We start from the raw sequence: 24,387 nt of genomic DNA on the forward strand, positions 1-24,387 counted from the left end.
TGAGAATGACACAGGAGGATTTTCAAGATAAGGTGTCACCTTTAATTGTTAAAAAGGCCTATGAAAATCAATTTCTTGACTTTCTTTAAAGCTTGCATGGAATAAAAATGCAAATTACAATTTTTATTTCACATATATTTTAAATTGTTGGATATTAAAATGCAATTTTGTAATTCGGATGCTTACAATCTGATGTACATTTTAGTATAATCCCTGAGACGTGTGCTGCTATATACAATAGCCTAAAAGATGATTATATGAAAGTTAAAATTTAATATGAATGTATGATATTCATAGTTCAAGATACTGTCAATTTTAAGTAACCATTGGTCAAAGGCTCTGCCCATTCCATTGTCATGGTTGGGGGCCTCTATTTCATTGTGTTAATACCCATTGGGTGGGGGCTCATTCCTTGATTGATTGGCTTGTACCACTCCTTGTTGCTGGCTCATTGAAAACTTTTAAACTCAAAGTCCCTTAAAGACTGCTTCAAAAAGAAGGTGAAATTTCTGTTTACAGCAATAATGACAGGGCTTCGGCTATATAATTCCCATAAATTCCTCACGGGAGTGGGGATATAATGATGTCCTGTAGACATGACATTATAGACATTAATCCATTTAGCCTTGCTCTTTTTTTAATAATGTCTCTCCTCTTTATCCAAATTCCTTTTTCATGAATGCATTATTTGTGTCCTATTAAAATATATATATATATTTATTAATTCCAAATTCATGGGAAGATTGGAGAAAAACTAAAGAGTTTGAAGACATGAATTTTTAAAATTGAAACACATGCAATTCAGTGTCCTCTGTTCAAATTTTACAATTATAAACAATTTTACAGCATAGTTTTATTGGCTTTGGTTGATGCTGATTACAAATTCATTATGTAGATTGTGGTTGCAAGGGGCTAAGTGATGGTGGTGTGTTTGCCATTTTCAAATGATCTTAATATTTAAAAAACCTTTACCACTGAGACATACACCTGTTCCATATGTCACTGTTGGGGATGAAGCATTTCCCTTAAAATCTTATGTATAAAGATATACAAAAATGTTCAGAATTTTAAAAGGCTTTCAAGAGCAAAATGTAGTTGAAAATATTTGGAATTTTAACCAAGATTTGATAAAAAGGTTAGAACAGAAAAAGTTGAGGGAAGATGCACTGCATAACTTTCTGAGAACAAGGAAATAAAATATATAAGGGATATATCTGGACAATGGTTAATTTGTGGTTGATTTGTGGGAACCCCCAGCCGAGAAATAAGAGAAGAATTTTCCTATTTTAATACAAATTTACTGGCAATGGGAATTGCTGTAATTTCAAGAATATCGGGACAATTTGTTCAGGCTCAATGAAATGAACCCATGAACTGGTGTCTCTGTGCCAGAGCCACTCTTCCTGTGTTTATTTTGGACAATTGTAGAAAAATTAATCTTGTATTTAGCTATAATAAAAATAAATACATGTGGCAATATTTATATAACCAAATATTGTTTTAAGTTAAATAACATGTGACAGTGTGCAAAAACACTTACCATTACATTCCAGACCTTCATATTCCTCTCTCAGTTTTTCTAATATATTGCTTAATGCTCTTTGTCTGCAGTCCTTTTTGGAATAAGATGGAGATGAAACATTCATAACGGTTCATGAAATAGATTCAATTACTTTTCTTAATTTTAATATATATTTGTTTAACGTATATGCACCTTATCTTATATTTAGTTTATCAGTGATGCTGATTGGTGAGTTGCAAAGCAGACTGAAATAGAGCAAGTTCTATTCTGTCTGCTTGCATGCCTGCAGTGCATAAACCCTAGTTTACACAGTCTTCTTTTGCAGCTCTGCTTCAAAGCAGCTGCAAAAGCAGAGCGTGTAAACCGGGCTTTACATTGATCAGACATGCATGGAAGATGCTTCTAATGTGTTTCATTGAACCAGTCAAGGTTTCAGATGCTGTAATTTTAGCAAAGGAATGACCAGGTTAACATTTTTGGAGCAGGTTAAAGTTTTCAGTGCAGGTTAAAATTTTTGGTCTCATTTTCAAGTAACTATGAGCCTATGTTGACCAAGCTCGCATGGATGATGCATCTAAGGATGCATACTAACAGCCTTGCTTTGGATGTTGGTTCTGATCTATATTTTTGTGAATAGTGAACAGGTTAAAGTTTTTAGAGCAGGTTCATTCTAAAGTAGGTATAAGCCCTATTTAGAGCAAAATTGAATTTTTGCTCAATTATTGACTTTCTTAATAAAATTTTTCTGTTAACATTGAAGTTTTAAGGTCTCATGTTTGTGGTAGCGATGAATTCTATAATGTTGCATGGATTCCAAGTACTAGTATTCAGAGACATGGAAATCACTTTAATAATATACTCAATTAGTTTACTGATTTTTTATTTGTAAATTATTAATTTTATTTTATAAACAAAAATAAGTAAACGACACCATAGTAATATATTAATCGGAAAAAAGGTTAAGACATATGTATTGGTGTCATCCCCGTACTGCCAGTACCACCAAAAAGACATAAGTAATCAGATTCTCAAGAACTCACCTCAACGAATGTTCTTTTTAAGTGCTAGTATAAGGCAAAGTCCCACATGAAATTAGAAATCTAGTACTTTGCATTCCTAAATGGAATATTATGCAACAACGGCTTTTACTGCGTTTTGCAATATCTATGCAAAATAACTCATTACCCAGAAACACACCGGTATGTCAAATCCAGGATCTTAGAAGTTTGAGAGTTTTAATCCCTTCAAGCATTATCCGTGCAAGTTTGGTCTAGGTAGGAAACACTGGGACATCTGCTCCAAAAATTTATAGCTGGTCACTCATCTGAAAGTGTACATCAAATACAGCGTCCAAACAGCAACTCTGATTGATGCATCGATCGCGGCAGGTCTTATAGTTTCTTGGTAATGGACCTACTCCAACTCATAGGGAAAATATGTCATATCCCGCATCCAAAATGTGTGTAATATGGTAAGCATAGGACTCACAGCTCCAAAAACTTTAGCCTAATGAAGTGTTCAAAAGCAGCCCGACGCAAGTCTTGTAATGTACATCCTTAGATGTATCATCCTTGTAAGTTTGGTCAACACAGGGCTTATAGTTTCTTGGAAATGAGACCTGAACCAAACAATCAAACCTGGTCCCTCATCCGAAAATTTAGATCAGATCCAGCATTCGACGCAAGCCTTGCAATGTGCATTCTTAGATTATCATTCATGTAAGTTTTGTCAATATATGGATTATAGTTTTATTGGAAATGATACCTGCTCCTCAAAAAAACATTAACTTGCTCGATTTTAACCTGAAATTGCATGATCCAAAACTTTAAATAGTATAATGAAACATACTAGACACGGTGTCCATACATCTCTGATTAATACAGGACATAAAAATATTATAGATGTAGTTGAAAAGAAATATGCTTAAACCTGGAACGCCGACGCCAGGGTAATTACATAAGATCCTTCACTTCGGTAAAGGAGGTAAGTTAAAATGGGTTTGTTGGATTTTTTCATAAATCATACTTATATCACTTATTTGTCATGTATACAATAGACATACCGGTGGGGAAAATTGGATGGGAAAAAACGAACACTGGTATTTGAACAACTCCCACCCCACCCCGAAAAGAACAGGCTTAGAATTTTTCTTCATACATAATATCTATTGCACTCATTTATCATGTATACCATACGCGAAGAAAAATCTGGAGGGAAAGAATATAATATCTAGTCGATTAATTTTTGAGTTAAATGTTTGTCTCTTTTAAACGGATTTTTTTTTCTCATGGAATGCATGATAAATAAGTTTATTCGAGAAAAAGTCCGAGGAGGGGGCTGTCTATAAATATCTGTGGATTGGGAAGTTAACAGACCCCATCAGGTATTTCTGAAATTGCCATTCATTCTCAAATAGTGATATTTTGAAGAAAGAAATATCATAAGAGATGTTGATTACAGCAATAATAATCCATCATGGCGATTACTAGTGTTTTCAAACATGAAGAGAGACCTATTTTTCCAGTGAAAATATATGTACATGTATCTCTGTTCCCTCAATAATTTCTTTTATGATACTGCGTAAAGGAAAAAGACATTGTCCGTATATTGGCAATAGCCCTCAGCCTTTTGACATCTTTATGCTTTAAGGTTTTGTTTTCCAAGTGGCAACTAATCTCGACTTTTCCACACGTTTTATTGATTAGCCAGTCAAAGTACCATGTAAACCGGTACTGGAGAACTAGAAAAAACTGCCAAACAATTATTCGAGCATAATTTTGGAATGTAAACGTCATATTTTTCAGCTACAATAATCCATAAATCTGCCAGGAATTTTCAAGTGAAATATTTAGTGATGTGAGTGTATTAACAGTTATCGTTCCTTTTATTTATGCTGAAAAGTTGCAATAAATATACGTAAGTCAATCAATACTTCTGAAATATGACACGAAGTGAAATATCGTTCAAATAGTAATAATGGAAATCTTAAATGATAGTTCAATATCAGCTGAATGTTACACTTACAGGACAACAAATCTTCGTTAAAACACAAACGGACTCCCTTCCTCAAGTACTTGCGAATTTTCTTTTCTTATCAATGTTCACAACCCCCTTTTATACCCCTCGTAATCGAAGATGCAGGGAAACATATGTATATATATACCCTATTTGTCCGCCCGTCCATACATGTCCAAGAACGAATTCGATGTCAATATCGACGATATCGACAATATTATGTCGATATCGTATTGATATTGATCATGATCAGCACTATTTATTGGAAATACTTGGTACCATAAATAAAACTTTGTGCTATGTCGTCGATATCGACAATACCATGACGATATCGTATCGATATCGATCCTATTTGTACAATTTATTTTCACAATGAGATATAACATAATTTTACAAGGTCACAAGTGATGTCAAAATTGATTCGTTATTGACATGAGTATAAGAAAATAAATTATGATAAAGAGAGGGTAAGTGGTTGTTATTGTTTTGAATTAGGTTAAGAGTAAGATGTTGGGTTAGAGTAAAAGTTGTTGAATGTGTTTTAACAATCATGGTTCGATATAGATACGATATCGTCGATATCGACAACAGGGTTAACTTATTAATCAGAAAGTAAATATGCAGAAGCGTTGCATGAAGAAACACAGAAGTTATTGTCTTGGGATATATTAAAAATAAAGGTTTTATATTAAGGTGAAGGTTGGTAAAGTAATATGTTTTTAACTATCATGATTCGATATCGTTAGGATATCGTCGATATCGACGATATCGATGGCAAGTACAATCTTCATAAAAGTAAAGTAATTAAACATAAACACACAAACTCGTACAAAGTAGCAGGGACGGTATTTAACAAAGGCTGAGTAAACATGATTCGATATCGAAGCGATATTGTCGATATCGACACCACAGGGACAGTTTTATACAGGAAAGTGTTCAAGTAACACATGATGGAAACCATAATTCTTTGAACAGTCATGATTCGATATCGGTGCGATATCGTGGATATAGACAGTAAGGAAAACTTCTTAAAACAGGAAGTATTGTAATAAACACACAAGAATAGAGATATATTCTAATAAACTATATAAAAAAAGTAATATGTCGATATCGTAACTACATCGTGTCTTGAACATAACTCCGCCCGTCTGTCCGTTTATCTATAAAAAACGTTGCCTATAACATCTGACTGGTCAAGACAATGGTTTTATATTCCATATTCCTTTTCACAAGATTTTCCTTTAAGTACCAGCATATTTGACATCTTGACTATCAAGTTTTAAACACTTTTGCTGAAAAAACCCCCAAACTTTAACCTTGTCCATAATTTTTGAGTTATGGCTTTCATACTTCACATGTGTATTTCTTGAAATCTTCGCAAGATAAGGGTCTCCAGTCCGAAATCTACTATTGTAGAAAAGATTTCGGGTCGAAAAAACATTGGCTAGCGATGAAGAAAGTTGCTGTAAGTAAATTAAATAGAAATGAATTACTTCTGTTAAGACCTAAAAATGCATGGTTATATATCTTGACAATTTGTATTCATGAACTCTATACTTTTTAATCGAAATCATAACATAACTATTTTTTTTTTGAATTATTCTTGTTGTTAATGCAATGAATAGATGTTTCCTTGAAAAAGAAAACTGTTTTCATTTTTCATGGATATCGAGCAGCTAGGTGCTTGACTTAGTAAACCAAAATGTATTCCATTGTCCAAAATTATTCATAGAGTTTAGAACATCAGAAACTTATTATCACATATTAGTCTTTAAACGTCAAATTCTCTTGAAATTTTTTATTGTAAAATTGACACAAATGGCGTAAAATTACTTTAGAGGTTGTCGTTTCCGTCGCCTTTTTTATGCATGGAGATTTAATATTTTCAGAAAGCTGCCCTTAATACGTCAAAGAAGAGTACATAAAATTTTAAAGTCATTCATATTTTTTTGCAAGAATTTTACCAAACGATCTTTCATTGTGAATAGGTCTACGGGTTTATTAATTACTTAATCTGAATTTTAAAAAATTATATACAAATTCATATTTTTTACACTGTCTTCACTGAAATCTGACGTTGGACCGGTTGCTGAGATGTTAGACCGCTATGACGTTTAATTCACCTCATTTAAGGATGACGTTTACTCAGGTTTCAGATAACAGAAAGGAAATTTTATAAAGTATAATATGTTAAATCAAAAATTGTTCTAAATGGATAAAATAAGCAAGTTTTAAATCGAAATTAATTAAAAAATTTAATATTTTATTATTTAAAGAAAATATACAAGTACAAAAGTCAATGTATGGTAATGCAGAGGAAATTCGGACTAAATTTTTCATTTTTCATTTTTGTTAAAAATTTTGATTTCTTTCAATAATAATCACGAAGTAAAGGTTAAATGTATTTTTAAACATTATTTTACAAATATTATATGTGTTAAAGCTCATAGATTATTTCAAATAATTGAATGCTACGAAATAAAGAAATTCAAAAATACGTACAAAAATCTTTCCAGACAATATATCTCAATAATTTGATCATTGACCCCATATAATATTAATACCATGAGAATTAGGGAATCAAAAGTAATCTGAGGCTATAGATAGTTTAGAGTTCTTATCAGTCAGATTTTTATAATATTCGATTTAAAATGGGGAAAAAATATAAATATGACAGAGGAAATTCGTTATAATTATGTTATAATTATCACATTTCTGTCCCAAACTCCAATCATTTCTTTATATGAAGCAACGCTGTTCCATTGCTATACTATTTCATTATTTAAAAAGTTTAGTTGCATGTAATATTTTGTGTGTATAGAAAAAATTGGTCATTGTGTGAAAAATTGAGGTACTTCCCGAGAAATACTCAGGGGCCACTAGCATGAAAAGTAGGTCATTGACCTAGTTATTTGAAATTGAAATTTAACACAAGAATCATTGGTGTACAATGTGCAATAGGTGGTTTTTCGTTCTTATCAGTGGAATTTTTGGTCATCTGAGTAAAGGTATACCTTAAGGCAGGATAATCCGAAATGGATTCATAATTTTTAACTATAATACGAATTAAAAGGTAAAAAAAAAAGACGTTATAACTGAAATTGATTGCTATTTATTATCTACAGCTAAAGATATTGGGCCCGTCAATGAGATACTGGACCCCTCTGTCGAGTTAACCGTCACGCCAAAGACCGGCTCTGACAGTTATATATAAATCATATGTTACAACCATTGTTTCGATAGTGGTTATAATTTCAATGGTGGTTGTAACCTTTATACACAACCATTCCCCACGATAAATTAAAGCCCAGGTTTTTTTTATATCATTGACAGCTGCTTTTTCAATAAATGGAATTCGTAAATTTACTTACCTTGTCATTGGTCATTTGCAAAATTATTTTGATAAAAAACAGTCTGATTGTACACATAAGTACTCTGAAGTTGACATAAAAAAGATGTTTGAGTTTCTGATTGACAACTGCTATGTTGTTTATGGAGACCAGGTCCTCCAACAATCTATTGGAATCATTTCCATGGGTACTAATTGCACCCCGCTATTAGCAGACCTATTTTTGTATTCATATGAAGCAGATTTTGTGCTTAATCTTAATATGATAATAATAAAATAATTCTTACTAAAACAAAAAAGAAAACACTTGCTGTGACCCTCAACTCGACATTTAGATATATCGACGACATATTGTCAATTAACAATGGTAATTGCCATTCTTATGTCGATACGATATATCCTGATGAGCTTCAGACCGGTCGGCATTGGATGCTCACTCCTCCATGGCACCTGACCCCACCTCTGATGTTTTGAAGGTCTGTGTTTTTTCTGCTCCTATTTTCGATTGTTTTATCGACTTTTGATCTTGAATACTGTTCGTTATCTCCATCTGTTTCATGCTTCTGATAAGAATAGATAAACCATTTTTATTTAGTCTGTCAAATTGATTAAATTCTATCTTTTCATCAATTTTATTTTTCCGATAGTTCATATTAAACATTAACCTCTGAATGTACAATAATCGTTTTCACGTAAATACCTGTAGTTTAATACTGTAATACATGTACTAGCTCTCTCTCTCTCTCTCTCTCTCTCTCTCTCAAAATACATACTCACAATATGCCATTTTTATGCAAACACGAGCTTCATTATTTATAGTTACTTATTTTAGAAAAATATTTCAAAAACATCACTTATTCATGTTTATAGCTCTTATCTAGATTCACTAAATCAATTGGTTGCATTTCTTAGAATTCAATATGTACTAGTACAAATACAGTCCCACGAAATACCAATAAAACGCACCATTTAAACAAATATAACGCCCCCTTTTCTCGTAATATTTTGAAAATAAAAATTAATGAAACATAATTAGTGTTGCAACAAGGATTCCTTGCTTGTTTCCACCGATGTACCTTCTTTGTTTGTTCTTGAACGACATTTTGATAAAGAAGATTAATTGACACGCGATATAGGAAATTTATTTTCCGGTACAGATAAATTTCATTCCCGCCACATTGTCTGTTTCAGTCGTATGATGTGGGTCCCCGCGGGAAATGTTAAACATTTTAAGGACATTGTGAATTCGCTTCATTTCATGGATATTGCAGTGACATTACATAAAACATTGTCTTTCTATACCATGCAAAACAGATTATGGAACAAAATGTTAAACATTAATATTAGGAATAGATGACATTTTCTACATAAGTGATAAGATTGCCACATTAAGCCAAAAATGTTGCCAGTTACAAAAGGATAATCTCTCTCTCTCAAATCTACGTAAACGTTTTTGATAGGTTTTGTTTTAGACTAAAATATAAAAATAGTTTTAATTTTAAGTTTTCAGTGTAGATAAACTTGATAGGCATATAGGACTACAATTGTATTACCTTATTATTATTGACTTATTGGAGTTCCTCGAGACAACATAAGACGCAATTTTAATTATATGGGATATGCTATAAAACGACGAAAATAATACTTTAATTTTTGTCATATATTAAACGCATCAGTTTTTTGAGTGAAGATCCAGAATTCAGAAGGGGAAAGCAAAGATACCAGTGGCGAAGCTGGAAATTTCGGTTAAGAGGGTGTGGATTTATTTTTAGGAGCAAGGAGTTTGGGATAGGCTGAAAACCTCAAGAAGGTCCAAGGCGAAGCTAGCTTCTGGTGGAACTTGGGACCCTAAGAGCAATGCTTTAGATTAAATATTCGGAGCTTACCAACAGTCATTTGACAATTACAAAACAGGAACAGAGTCAACATGGACCTTTAAAGCATCAGAGGTGGGATCAAGTGCCATTTAGGAGTGAGCATCCCCTGCCGACCGGTCACACCCGCTGTGATATCGGGAGAATCCGTCGACAATTCTTTGTGGATAGAATGGTCTAACAATTAGAATGAAAAAAGTATTTGACTCAAAAACTTACCTCGTTTTAGATATGTACCATATCGATATAAGAATGAAAATAACCATTGTTAATTGACAATACGTCGTCAGTATAATAAATGCATATAGATGATGAAATGGAAGTCAAGGCAATTTAAGTGTTTTCTTCTTTTCGCATTGAACAAGATTTTGAACAAATTCTGCTTCATATGAATACAAAAATAGGTCTGATAATAACGCGCGCAGGTGGTATTCATGGGAATTCCTATAGATTATTGGAAGACTTGGTCTACAAAAGTCACATAGAATAAACTGGGATTTAAAAAACTGTAGTACTGGGGTAGGTACAACGCAGTAAATACCTTCCTTGATTGCATTGAGAGAAAATTTATATTGTAGCCAATCCAGGTGCATTCAACGAACAGTCTGGACCGTGTGTAATACAAGTATTCACTTCATTAATTTACCAGGACAAATAAAATTTCAAATTGGCATAAGGTTCCCATACATTTTATTCACAACTGCGTTCAAGAGCTGGAATAAAGTTACCTATAGTTTTAGTGGCCTCTGTTATCCCTATACGCAGAGCTAGATGTTCTTCCAACTTCGCAAAGCTATCGAATGATTGCAGATTGTGTCACTGTGAAATACCATATCTTTATCAAGCATTTGTTAGGCCATCATTCTGCAATTCAAGTATTGTCTGTTGTGTATTCATCATTGCCTTCTCAAAGAAATCAGCTGCAGAATTAATTAAGGTCACATGAAACAGGATCTTATATTCCTAATAGATGTTGACCTGTCTATCACTTTCGTCATGCAGTATTGTTAGCAAAGAGCTCCTCAATATTCTTATTATAAATAAGCTTTATACTTCCAAAGTGCTGGAAAATAGTTTTGGACCTGTTCTCCTTCCAAGTTCATTAATATAAGTCCTCATTCTACATTACCGTGTTTGCAAAGACCTTCCTGGTGATCGTAGATCGGACATTTTATCGATAATTTAGAATTCTTTGCATCGTCCTGGTTGAAGCACTCAGTACAGTACATATTCATCCAAGATGATCCTCTATCCTTACATACCTAATACTCCAGTAAAATTAAAGTTCATGGATTGATTAAGGATGCAGAATTAAGTTGAATGCTGTTATCTATATTGACGTCAATGTCAGTTCCACAGATCACAGTTATCTATGCAGTGTCCGCCAAAATATGTACATGTAAATGTATGAAGTCAATCGTTTGATTCAAAATCAAATAGGATGGATTGGGGTAGTTTCTGCATTCCCGTAAAAAAGGGAGAGAAAAGGCTTTTAAAATATTGTTCAAAATTTATTCTTTTCGATGAGAAAACATCTAAAACTGAAGTTTAATTTAAATTAATACTACGACGATGGAGTCATGGCAGGATGACAGTGATGCTACGGTGCGATAGCACGATAGTTATGATGCAATGGCACAACAATGCGATGACGACGGTTCGATGGCAAGATGGAGAGTTAGTGAATTCGAATTTCCATTCATCTTTACCGTAATGAAGCACCATCGTCATCTTGTCATCGATCGCTATTGCTACATCGCGTCCCCGTGCTATCACCTTCCATTGCATTGTAACGCAATCACATCATTGTCTTCGCGCTTTCACTGCGTCGTCATCGCACTATCGTTTCATCGTCATCGCACCCTCGATATGGTAATGCAACTTTCTATAAAAACAAAAGAATAAAGCAACGGCGCATTATGCCATTTACTGTTACTTGTACATCAGTATCTTGTGGATTTATTTTTATTAAACCTAATTTATATGGTTATCAAATAAGTTTAAAATCACACGACAAACACTGCTGGGATAACAAAGAGGACACAATGGCGTTATTATTTTTCAATATAGTTTCTGAAAACAAATAACTACACTTCGTTTGCCTTTATTTCCCATTAAAGTATTCCATATACTTAATTTTGAATTAAACGACTAACGCCGTGTTATGTATTTTTACTGAAAAATGTATGGCGTCCCTTTCACGTGAAATATAAATCATTCCTAACAGTTAGAGAGTACAGTATGTCATAATTGTATATCTCTGCCATTATAGAATACCAACGTTATTTTAAAGAAGAAAATAAAATAAGATTAAATAAATACCCACGGGAAAAAAGTAGCATGAAAATTTTTATTCAAAGCGCTTTATATGTTTTAAAAAATCGTTTTTGAGCTTTTTTTGCAAGATGGATGTAAACAACACTGGTGATGTAGTATCTGTTGTCTCACTGTGATAAATTAAAAAGGTCTTGTATGTCAAAACTCAATGAAACTAAAGGAAAATATACTCAAAATTAAAAATCTGTAACTTTTTTTCATGTTTCAGTGAGAGAATTTTTTATATCCACAACACCGATAAACTCTGTGTCAGGCATCTTGTGTGTGAAATGTGTTTCCGTATAATTTGATTTATTTACAAATTGTTCATGTTTGTCGTGTTGATGTGGAATTATTATAAATTCCCGTGAAACACTTGTATGGAAGTCGGGGCCTTCGTCTCTTCGTATTTTAATAATCCGCTCTTTCTCTACAGATGGATCCTTTGGAAAAGAGTGGAAGGATGTAGCTGTACTCCGACGACTGACCTCGTCACAAAGCGGCACACAGCAATAAGCCGCGGAGCCCGTTTTCGCATGGTAGTCCATTTTCAGCGTCTGCTCGGACATGTGCTTTTTGTCAGGTCAGCGCTACGAACTTTAGTGCGTGCGTGAATAGAGTCTTGCCCATAGCGTTTTAACCGAAATTTCAAAACCTTATTAAACATCCATAAGTCACTTCTTATCATATTCCATATAAAAATGTAAGAATTCTGGCAACCAGGTTTTCTTTGAAAAACGCCATATTCTAACCCATTTGGTCCAAAGTGAAAAGGAAAATTTCAAAATATTTTTGCATGTTCAAGCCACCTCCAAAAGATGAGTTGGTCATTCCTTAAAATGTAAGTGTAGTTTGAGGAAGAAGCATATTTTAAAGACCTAAAGGAAATGGCCATAGAAATGCATTAGATTTATGGGAAGAAGAGTGTCGCAGACGGATGGACGCACTCGCTACACCTCAGCCGATTCGTACCCCCTCTTTGATATTATCTGTCGAATAGGGCAAACTAGGGTATCTACAATATGCCATAACTTTTTTGAGAAAGTGTGGGTAAAAAAAAAATAGCGGTCCACGGGCCACAACTCATACCCAAGCAACATTTGTTTTAGGTGATTAATCTTATTTGTAAATTTAATTCGGGCCTTTAAATTAATTTGATTCATTGCTTTAATGCAGTATATAATCGTAGTATATACCTTTGTTGTTCTTGATAATTTTGTTTTTCCTTATGAGAAAAATTCTGAGTTGGAACAAAGGAATAGTTCTTGGATCTGCGCAAATTTTGAACAAAACTAAGTTCTAAGACGTTACCTGAAATGACTTAAAATAAACTAACTTCAATTTACATTACATGCCCATCATCATGACACATCTTTAGTTAAATTTAATTGATTATTTTACAAAACAGCATTTACTTATGAATTCCTTTTCTTGTTTTTAGGTCCAACCTTAATTCCTCGTACATTTTTTTTTTGGAGCGAGGAGAGTTTTATCTATATCCTATGATTAATCTGCCTACTTAATTCAATTTGAATTAATCTAAATGTTGGAAGACATCTGCGGATCAATTGTCCCAAAAATATCCCACATCAATCTATAAGTTGTATCTTTTAAACAAGTGTTTTGCGTAAGTCCAAATAGCTTAATGTTCTGAGAATGTTGAACTTTTTTTTATTGAAATGATTGTATACCGGTATATGCAATGTTCACATAGCGTCTTATGAAAAAGTAAAGATGTAAGATTTATTCTGAATATAAAGTATTGGCCATTTTATGAAAAATCAACGGGGGAATTTTAGTGTTTTCCTGCTAAAATCTATGTAGATGAAAATGAATAGGCCATTATAAACATTAAGGAAACTAACATCTTGTTACAGGAAAGCTTCAATTCAATTATAATTTTATACCCTTATAGAGCGATCTGTCATTTGATGTGACGAAATCAACAGAAATCTACGGTAAAATCAAATGACACAAAATATACATGTACAGTAAAAATCTTTCCAACGTTATATATTACACCGAGATCATATCGTATGTATATTCTAAATGTAGGTAAACAATAATTATTTCTGTTGCAATATATTTTGTCCTGGAAAAATATGAAAGGAAAAAAAATAATAAATAGGTATCCCTTTAAACGATTCAATTTTCTTTTCTATTTTTCTATTTCCTTGCCATTTTTTTTTTCTTTAGTGGTTTATTAGAGCTTCCTTAATAAAATTCATAAGGAAGTGTCTCTTTCATTGTGTATTTAGGGTTGTGTTCCCGGAAATTCAGATATCAGAAGACATAAAATAAGGGGAAAATACATCAGAAACATTCCAAAGAATTGATACTCTAATTTGTAATGAAGAGTTTAAAGTCAGTCACTGAGTCAGCGTTTTCACACAGACTTATTTGATATGATCAGTAATTTTATATCTGAAACCGGTCCGCATTTAGAAATTCATACGTGTTAAAGAAACATTGTCTTTCTTTTTTTTAAACAAAATAAATAATCTCTGAAAATCCACAAGAAATGTTGAACAGGAAAATTATCTGTCTACTCGAATATCATAATGATTGAATTAACAAATAACAACTAAATAAAGTCTATTCTGATTGGTAATTATTTTCATGTTTGATCCAATCAGATTTATTCTTGCAAAGATTGTTAGGACCGACCGCTAAGATGGCGGACAAAACGGACAATTTTTAAACTTGAAAATTTAATATCGTGTTTTTACTTGTTAGCATTGTATTTAATCATGTTAAACACCGGGTAGATCTACTTTAATAGTTCCAGATGTTGACTCTGTGTAATTATTATGTATAAAAAAAAATTGGAAGCTTGCTATTGGGAAAGCAATTTGCAATATTAGCACTTTTTCAGGGCGATCAATAACCAGCTCTTCAAGTTAGTGCAAATTAGCAGGAGCTTACGTAGAGTTTGGAATGGTTTGTATTTGTACCATTAAACTTTTATTTAACCTGGTTGTTAATATATTGTTTTAAAGCCTATATTTATCAGTGGACATCCACAGATGTAACTGTTTTGCTTGATTAAGCTACATAGCTTGAAATAGTTAAACAAGCCATTCGAAATGGCTTTAATTTTCAATTAAATATATAAATTTTCCAATTTATTTCATATTTGACATGAAATAAACACTTCCAAAAAGTTGCAAGTATGTGACTACTCATATTTGTACCAAGGACAGATTAAAAAAAAAAGGGGGGGGCAATCAAATCGAAAACAACTTTGATAATTCTGCTTTTGTTGAGTAAAATTGAATAATAAAAACTATATTTAAAAAAATATTAAACCACATAGATAACATGGTTTTCCTATGACACATTTTGCCTCTGAGTTATTCCTCTTGGCCGCCATCTTGTGTCCAAGGGCATATTATTTAATTTTACTCCAATAAGCAACCAATTTCAAACATGCTTGCCAGAAATATATGAGGAAAAATATAATCTTGAAATTATGAATTAAAAGAGGCTTTTTAACAAACATATTCATATTCATATTCTTTACCTCAGTACCCAGTATAACAAATTGAACATGGCTGAATAATGAATGGATCTGGGAATGTTGACCTACAGTATGGCATCTATTCGTCTATTCTGCAATTTTTCTTTACTTTATTCTTATTTTATAAGGAGGAGAATGTAACACAAGGATTTACAAATCATGAAGCCCTGAGAATCCTGAAGAATGAATTGTCAAAAGAAATAGAGCAGCATGAAGAAAAGGAAAAACAACAGCCATTTGGATCCCACTTTGAGTCATTAAAGCTTTCTAAGATTGAATCCACCTTCCACTGGAGTGGATGCTTCATTGTAGCAACAATAGCCATATTGTTACTGGTCACTTTTGGGATAAGTACACAGAGGTAATTCTTATGTTCATTTATATTGAGTGTTTAATTTAGTTTGAATCAATTAAATTTGTTTACCACTGTGTGAAAAAAGAAAAAAAAATCTTGAATTTCAAATTGTATGTACCCTATATGAAAATTAAAAATTGACAAGGAAGATTCTTTTTTTTCTGGTTACAAAATGTTCATTTATTTATATTTCTTCATATATTAACTTGAACTTAGAACAAAATTTTCTTATTGTAATTTTAATTGAAATTGACTACCATTCTGTTTTGATTTTTTTTGTTTTGTAGCCCTGACAATGGATTTGGATGGTATATAGTTGAATTTGTTATATGTCTTTTTACCATTATTATAAACATTTGGTTTTCTGTGTGGAATACTCGACTACATAAAAGGGAATTCATCTGTTTATCAAAACTAGTCGTCAAGCAGATAGAAGGTACATTGAGAATCTATTTCTTACGAGTTTTTCAATACTGTTTTTAACATTTATGACATACATAATTTTATATTTATAATTTATGTCTTATAATTTATTTTTTAATTTGTATTGGGGGGGGGGGGGGGTCTTTGTACTCACTGCATTTCATTTCCGGAATTCTGCATAGCATTTCCAACATTTTTTATTTCATTTCCGACATTTATTTTTTCATTTTCAACATAATTTTCTATTCATTTCTGGAATTTACCTGTCCAGCAATTTAATGTTTTCCAAGTAAGTGAAAATGGAATTTTAAAAGTATTTGTTGCAAAATATTGATAAAAAGAAATATAAAACTCGATCTGTTTATTGATATAAAGTATAAAACTCCATCTACTGGGTATTCATATATGCATACATGTAGCACTATGTTATGGCATATAAAAGAATTCACTGAGCATACAACTTTTTCATCACATTCAATGTGCACTAAATTAAATGTCAGTGACAGCACCAAACTTATGTCCAAGGCACTTGATGTACTCTAATTGAGTTTTTACTCCCTTTGATAACGCATTATACTGCTCTCCACAGAACTTAAATTTTTTTCATCGATAAAGTCTTCAAATCTGTTACTAAAGGTATTACATGTATCTGAAAAATGTCAGAAATGAAAACAAAAAAATGTCAGAAATGAAAACTTAAAAATGTTGGAGATGAAAAGTTGATAATTACGAAAAATTCCAGAAATGAAATGCAGCCCTTTGTACTATTTTTAGTGACAAGGGCATGCCCAAAAATTCATTAAATTAAATTGATTTTCTTTTTAACTCAAAATGAAGACTGCCTATCCAAGACAAACTGGAGTATAACAGATTTCCCACCAGTTCATTCACCCATCTCTCCCTGCATTTCCTTACAATGGACAATCAGAGATGGAGAGAATACCAATGTTCCTGTTCCTCTCCTGGTCAAAGGGGACATAATCCTGCTAAGGCCAGGACAAAGAGTTCCAGCAAAATGTGTGATTTTGAGAGAGGTTAAGTATTATTTTATCACATTGAAATCAGTTAAAAATACTTCTCTTTCTAGGTATTTGATATTTATACCCATATGATATATATATTTTATTTTTTCATTTAAGTAATTGATTTAATAGCCAACCAAGTTATATTCTTGTGAATGAGGTGGGTTGGGGCAGTTTATGCTTAAAAACAATCCTACTTAAAGTGTAAGGCTACAAATCATTCCAAACTGTACATTGAATTAAAGAGTGAGTGGGAGAAATATGCTTGTCTAGTTATGCTCCATATAAATTTCTTATCACTGTGATTTCGTATAGTTTATGACAGGATGCTTAAAACAGTATTTTTTTAATTATTAATGTGACAAATTTTTTATTATCAAAATATGGAATTTTTGTTATATTGACAAATATTTTACATCATATATGTAGATTTGAGCATGTGCATTTCTACAACCACCTGGTACTAGTAGAGAAAGGAAAATTGAAATAATTGTGTTGTATCTTTTAACAGAACTCAGTTGGGGATAAGATTCTGATGGAGGGGGAACATTGAAATAATTGTGTTGTATCTTTTAACAGAACTCAGTTGGGGATAAGATTCTGATGGAGGGGGATATTTTCGTCCAAGAGAAGGAAATGGAGAAAAGGAGATTTAGTGCAGATGCACCCCAGAGTAAAGTTCCAGTATCTGTGACTCAATTTAAGCTTCTTGAGACTGCTTATGTCTCACAACTAAGGTAAAAATAAAATTTTTATTATTTCACAAGCAACAAAGGTTGTATTAAGATAACTAAAGCATAGAAAGATTTCTTCTTTTAATTTTGAGTGAGTTTAATTTCAATATTTGATAAAGTTGGGCAAATAATTTGAATACTGTAAATGTATTATATTTAGCGTGTACAGTATTTAATGGAAATTAAATTTTTAGAAAGTTAGTGAGGATTTGATTTAGTACATATCTGAATGTTCTTATTAATGTACAGTGGACCTTCAGATATGTAAAATTCAAGGTGCAATTAACTGGAAAATAATGAAAATTTTTTAAACGTTATTTTGTCTTGTTTAACTGGTAATTCAGGTATCCAGACGCTTCACATATACGGACAAATTAACTAGGAACCAAAGTGTCCGGATAAACGAGGCTCCACTGTATATATGTGCAAGTCACTTAGCCTTGTCCTTGAATTAGCCGAAGTTTCTGTCCGCCAAAAGCACTTACAAAAATACATAGCCAAATGTAATACCTTTACAGTATTTGTACTTAAACATTTGTAATCTTTAGAAAGAATGTTTTCGGGGCAAGTTACTACACTAGTTGATATTAAACTATAATTTGTACATTACTAGATAAAAGTGAATTGAGAAACATTTGTTGGATTTCAGGAAAATGTTAAGCAATAAAGTGAAGCATCCTGTTAGCTCAACAGAAAATGAGAGATACAACATTGCCTGTGTTTGGCTGGAGAGGAGACTGCTGCCATTTGTTGCTGTGAGTAAGGAAGATCAATTTTCTTTCTTTTATGATGTAGGAGTTATCTCTCTTTGCACAATTATGTTTTATTGTGTTGTAGATTTTACTTGTGGTTGTGAATGTCTTGAGAACCATGTACCTCGCGGGACACGTCGGACATTGGGCAGAAACAGTCATCATATTACCTGTGAGTTTATAATTTTTTTTCATTTTGATTTCAAAAAGCAGTGTCTTGTTTAAATTCAGTATTTGAAGGGATTTTCACCCTTTTCATATTACAAGTGATTTAAGGGTCCTCCACACCATGTGACTTGTGACATATAAGAAAAAAAACTTTTACTTTTTTTTACTAACGATTTGTGAATTGTTAAACGCTTTAGAGATAAAGGTTTTGTTAAGGGAAAAGTATGCAGTACACTGAGAGCGACACCCTAATCATAAACATTGAACACATGACTGATAGAAAAAGATGTCCTTTTTAAAGCATGAAAAGAGCTTTCGATAGTAATGTTCTGTTTTAATTTGATGAGTTTTAAAAGTTGCAATATTTGATAAAGTTGGTCTAATTTCAATATAACTTGGCACATATTTGTACACTAAGATACATAATTCTGTGTATCGGAATGTTTTTGGTGTTGCCGTGGTTACTAAAAATAGAAATTTCTGTGAAATTCTTTTTTTGTACATTTCTGATTTGTAAAGTGACACACAAGTAGATAACATATATATTGTGTATATCAGTTTTTGAAAATGTTGTGGCTAAAAATAAATCTGTGAAATTGTTTCAAAATGCTATCCTGTTAGCTGATTTCAATATAATTTGGCACACAATAGACTAGATAAAATACATTCTGTGTTTGGTTTTTGATTTAGAGAACGGTGTTGCCGTGGTTTGTAAAAATGTAAGTATTGTAAAATTGTTCAAAATTTTCTCAGTTTTTCATTTCAATATAACTTGGCACACAAGTTATCTCTCTTTGTACATTGTTTTCCTTGGTTTGTAGATTTTACTTGTGGTGGTTAATGTCTTGAGAACCATGTATCTTGCGGGACATGTTGGACATTGGGCAGAGACCGTCATCATATTACCTGTGAGTTTATATAGAGGTTTGATTTTTATTTTTAAAAAAACAGTGCCTTGTTTGAATTCTGTATTTGAAGGGGATTTCACCTTTTTTAATTTAAACCTTTTGTATTACAACTGATTTTTAAAAATGCTTGCATACTAAAATATAGAGAATAATTCTATGTATATTTTAAGTTTATTTGAAGGAGATGCTGTTTTAATTTGAACCTCTTTAATTTCAGATAAATGCTATTTTACCTCTAAGCCCCCTTTTTCTGCCCATTATCTGGAGAATGGTGAATTACTATGGTCAGGCCAGGGTGTATGCTGCATTCACAGTTGCCAAGGACAAAAAGGTGATTTTTCTAAATTTCAAATTGAATTTTCATGTACATTTCAAAGCACACATGATTTTATATTTAAATTGATTTAATGTCAAGACAGAAAAAAAAAATAAAATACGAATTCTTTTGCATAGTTTTATAATTTAAGATATAATGAGGAAATAAAATACTTTTTTAAGTTTTATATTACTAAAATCAGAAATAACAAAAGAGTGTTAATGTTTAACAAGATTCTGTATATGAACAAAGTCATTGAGACTCGAGCTAAATAATTATTCATATGGATGTGAATTACACTACAGAATCTCAAAGCTTCAGATTTTACCAAGGCTCCATGAATAAGTTGCTTGTTGAGCAAGCATTTAATTTTTTCAATTTTTTGGTGTAAAATTCACTGATGTATACAAAACGAGTCTTCCTTGATTTTTTCTTAATGTGTATTTTAGAGAAAAGGAGTTCCCTTATTTTTTTCAAATATTGCTCATTTTCCTGATGTTTGTTACTGCTGTGGAAGCATTGAAAATGGGCAGAAAGTTGATCGTGCCTTAATTACCTACCCAGTCTACTAATTATAATGAAATAAGCTCTTTCTAAACAGAAACATAACTTGTGGAATGAAAAGAATGCAAAAGTACAAAAAGATGAATGACTATTTTTGAATGTTTAATAAAATAAATGCGATTTGCCGCAGCAATTTAAAATGATCTTGAAGATAAAATAAAAAACCTGCCTGCCTCATCTGATTTTCAAAAAGATGGCCTGAGAACCAACTTTTTTTTATGCTTGCTTTGCTACACCTCACTTTGACATATCCATGCCATACGAGATGTACAAGGGTTGTCACAGAAAAACACAAATAATTTTTATTCACCGTTATTTTTCTCAATTTCTATCTAAACTAACTTCTACTTGATAATAATCAATAGGTGCTTTGTGAGGACAGTTTTAGCAGTGACAGTGATATATCAGAAGACGAAGCTAAGGTGGACATACAGCTAGGACAAATCTTAAATCTGTACTGGGACATAGCTAATGGTCACGGCTCCGTTATCTCTCGACAGATCAATGTCGCTCAGACCCTAGGCTCTGTGTCGGTAAGTGGGGCTTCTCACTGCAATGTCTATGTAAATGTAGTTTCAAGTTTTCACTGTATTCTGGAGAGAAAAGGTGTATTATTTGGCTTCTTTTGTTATGGCAAAAAAATTTCAACATCAAAGTTTTGACGTAAGGGTTTTGTTTTTAGATGTTCTTTGATTTAATCAGGCAGAATTTTCAAAATAATGTATCCATATGGCAAAAAGTAGAAAAATTAATGTGAAAGAAGATATTTCTGTTCACTTCAGTCCAAATGACGTATATTAAAGCTATAATATGCATTACAATTTGTAGTGATGCCACACATTTTACAACTTAGATTTTTCTAAGTATAAAAACTTTGTCTTATACGGAAAGAATTTTTTATTTTTCAAGAATAATTTTTTTTTTGTAGGTATTACCAAACACCAGTCTGAATCAATGATGTTATATATAATACTTTTATTTATACTATTTATTTACTAATACTGAGTATACAGCATCATTCATGATAATAGATTCCAGTTTATGTCTCTCTCTCCACATAATTAGCATGAGTGAAAGTTTCAACTTCTTTTTCATATTCATGAGAGAGTGCTTTGCTATTTTTCATTCCAAATGTCAATGTTTGAAAATCTGGAGAATTTTATTCACCCAGATGAGTCATAGTTATATTATGATAGATCTGTGCCATCTTGCTCTTTTCCTCATAAACAAAAACATTGAATATACATGTATATCCCTTGATGAAAAATAATAATAATTTTTTTTAATCATTGAAAGCACAAAGAATTGATATCCTTATGAGCAAAATGTTCTTTTCTTCATCATTTTATATTATAGTCATTTTGTTGTGTGGATAAGAAAGGGATTCTATCATGGCCAAATCCTTCAGCAGAAAAGATATGTTTTCTGACCCCCGAATCTCAGAGAGAGACAGCCAATGAAGAGGAGGATCAAGGATTTTCTAATTCCTGTGACAAAATCAACCATCCACAAGAGGGAACTGAAAAACATACAAGTGAGTAGAATGACCTAAAGTTAACTTTGTTCATGGGCAAAGACACAAATAGCCATTTTGATAACAATTTTGAATTTACGAGGGGTTATCAAAAAGTTCGTGGACTAGCGCCATAAAATTAAAACCGCTTAGGGTACATCAATGAATTTTAAAAGATCTAGTAAGCATCATCTTTTCTATCTAAAGAATAAACCATAAATCTTAAATTTTATTTTTTAATAAATAAGTAATTTTTTTGTAAGCAGTGGTATGTCCAGGCGGCGCAACCTCGAACACGACGTTTTTGCAACCTATGTGTAACTGAGAAAACCTCTTTTGATATGAACATTTGACATCCAAAAATCCCGTTACTTCAGGTTTATGTTGGGACACAATTGTTCCATAAAATACGAAATTTTTACTTCAGTCTGGAAGTTCTATGAAAATTTATCATAAATTTTACATGAAGCGTCCAAACAAATAAGGCCTTGAAAATGACATCGTAAGGAGGGAGGGGTTTCCTTTTCCAACATTCTAGAAAGTTTTGCCGGAAAAACTTGTATATACCTAAGAAATGTTTAAACTGGCTACAGAGAAATATAATGCATCCAGAGTACTTGTCTTTTAATGTCAAAATAGATCAAGAGAGAAAAGGGATGCACAGTTAATGTCAAATTGTAGTCAAGGTGTGAAAAATCGATGAAGTCAAAAAATGACTTTGATCATGTGTTGTAGATATTGAACTCCCAAAAGCAAAATATGCTGGCACAATCAAGCGAGGATCTCTTCCAGTGTGTAAATCCAATTGGAATAATGTATTCATTGAAAGCTGCTGTGCATGACATTGTAAAGCCACATAAACAAGGCGGTTTAGGTTCTTACTCAGCTCTAGGGAATCTCATTAAAATAAGTGTATGAGGTAGAAGAAGCGGACATTGGAAAACGATGACGTTGTCGGACGTCATAACACCAAACGTCGACAGCGCCGGGTGATCATATAATATCGTTTTTATTAATTTGGCAAAAAATAAATGTATCAAGCTAAAATTTTCAACGTTTCTATATTTTTTGTTGTTTTATGTTCCATATAAATTTTGAAAGCACGGACTAAATAGTACTAATTTTATAGTCTCAGTCCACGAACTTTTTGATAACCCCTTGTATCTGTAATTTTATCAAGTTAACAACATACATGAAAATACTGTAAAAATGGTGTAAACTTTATTTAGGGGCATAGAAACTCATAGCCATTTTGATAACACTTTTGAATTTATATGTTTTTTTTTGTAATAATTACCAACAATACTTGAAAATTCTGTGATAATGGCATTCAAAAAAAATTTAAAAAGACATGCACAAGTTTTTTTTTTAATGTTTAAGTTTTACGAGATCTGTTACATTTTCAAACACTGAATATGAATTGAAAATGCTGGTGTGTTAATTTTGTTTTCTTAAATTTTTTTCTTTAGTTTTTTTTTTACTATAGTTTTTATTATCTTTTAACAATGTACAACAGATTCCCCACTTTTCTTAAATATTAAGGATAGATTTTAGTTCGTTTAATTTATCTTCAGATAAAAGAAGTTTCATAATATATCTGTCTGAAATTCCCCATATCATTCATGGAATTGTACCAAATGTTTAACATGAAAGATATAAAATTCAATTCTCTGTGTTTGGACTGAACAATTAAATGTCTGAAACCTTAATTTTTTTTACATTATATTTTTATTCCCCCTCCCCTCCCCACCTTCGAAGTAGGGAGGACATATTGCTGCTGTCTGTTGGTTGGTTCGTCTTTTGGTCCACCAAGTTTCCGTTCATTTTCTTCACAGTGGTTGCGCATACTGAAATGAAATTTGGTATACAGATTTATCATAAAAATGTCTAGGTGAAGTTTTGTTTTGGTACGATTGAGCAATTTTTGACCCTTGAGTTATACCCTTGGACTTAGAAAAATTCCAATTATTTTGGGGGAGGAGGCATAGCGTTTCAAAACCATCTCTTGATTCTTATCAAAAAAAAAAAAATAGTTA

The 24,387-nt window shown here is 32.2% G+C and overlaps 1 protein-coding gene across 2 annotated transcripts in view; it reads left to right on the plus strand.

Moving 5' to 3' along the window:
- The first annotated feature begins 14,694 nt into the window (after positions 1-14,694).
- LOC134266802 (transmembrane protein 94-like) overlaps positions 14,695-24,387 on the plus strand; it is a 32,000-nt gene continuing 22,307 nt past the window's right edge. The window contains exons 1-10 of one of the 2 annotated variants that reach the window (XM_062749028.1): positions 14,695-15,016; positions 15,725-15,957; positions 16,239-16,387; positions 17,212-17,408; positions 17,976-18,133; positions 18,780-18,885; positions 18,968-19,054; positions 20,176-20,289; positions 21,204-21,371; positions 22,195-22,372. In XM_062749028.1, the coding sequence (XP_062605012.1) occupies positions 15,014-15,016; positions 15,725-15,957; positions 16,239-16,387; positions 17,212-17,408; positions 17,976-18,133; positions 18,780-18,885; positions 18,968-19,054; positions 20,176-20,289; positions 21,204-21,371; positions 22,195-22,372 (1,393 nt within the window). In that variant the 5' untranslated portion in view covers positions 14,695-15,013. Of the gene's footprint in view, positions 15,017-15,724; positions 15,958-16,238; positions 16,388-17,211; positions 17,409-17,975; positions 18,134-18,779; positions 18,886-18,967; positions 19,055-19,871; positions 19,959-20,175; positions 20,290-21,203; positions 21,372-22,194; positions 22,373-24,387 lie in introns of both variants that reach the window. The other variant, XM_062749029.1, reaches the window with a different exon arrangement.

The sequence above is a fragment of the Saccostrea cucullata genome, unplaced genomic scaffold (genome assembly GCF_032062105.1).
Source record: "Saccostrea cucullata isolate Sc308-1 unplaced genomic scaffold, CSIRO_AGI_Scuc_v1 ctg327, whole genome shotgun sequence".
Taxonomy (NCBI): Eukaryota; Metazoa; Mollusca; class Bivalvia; order Ostreida; family Ostreidae; genus Saccostrea; species Saccostrea cuccullata.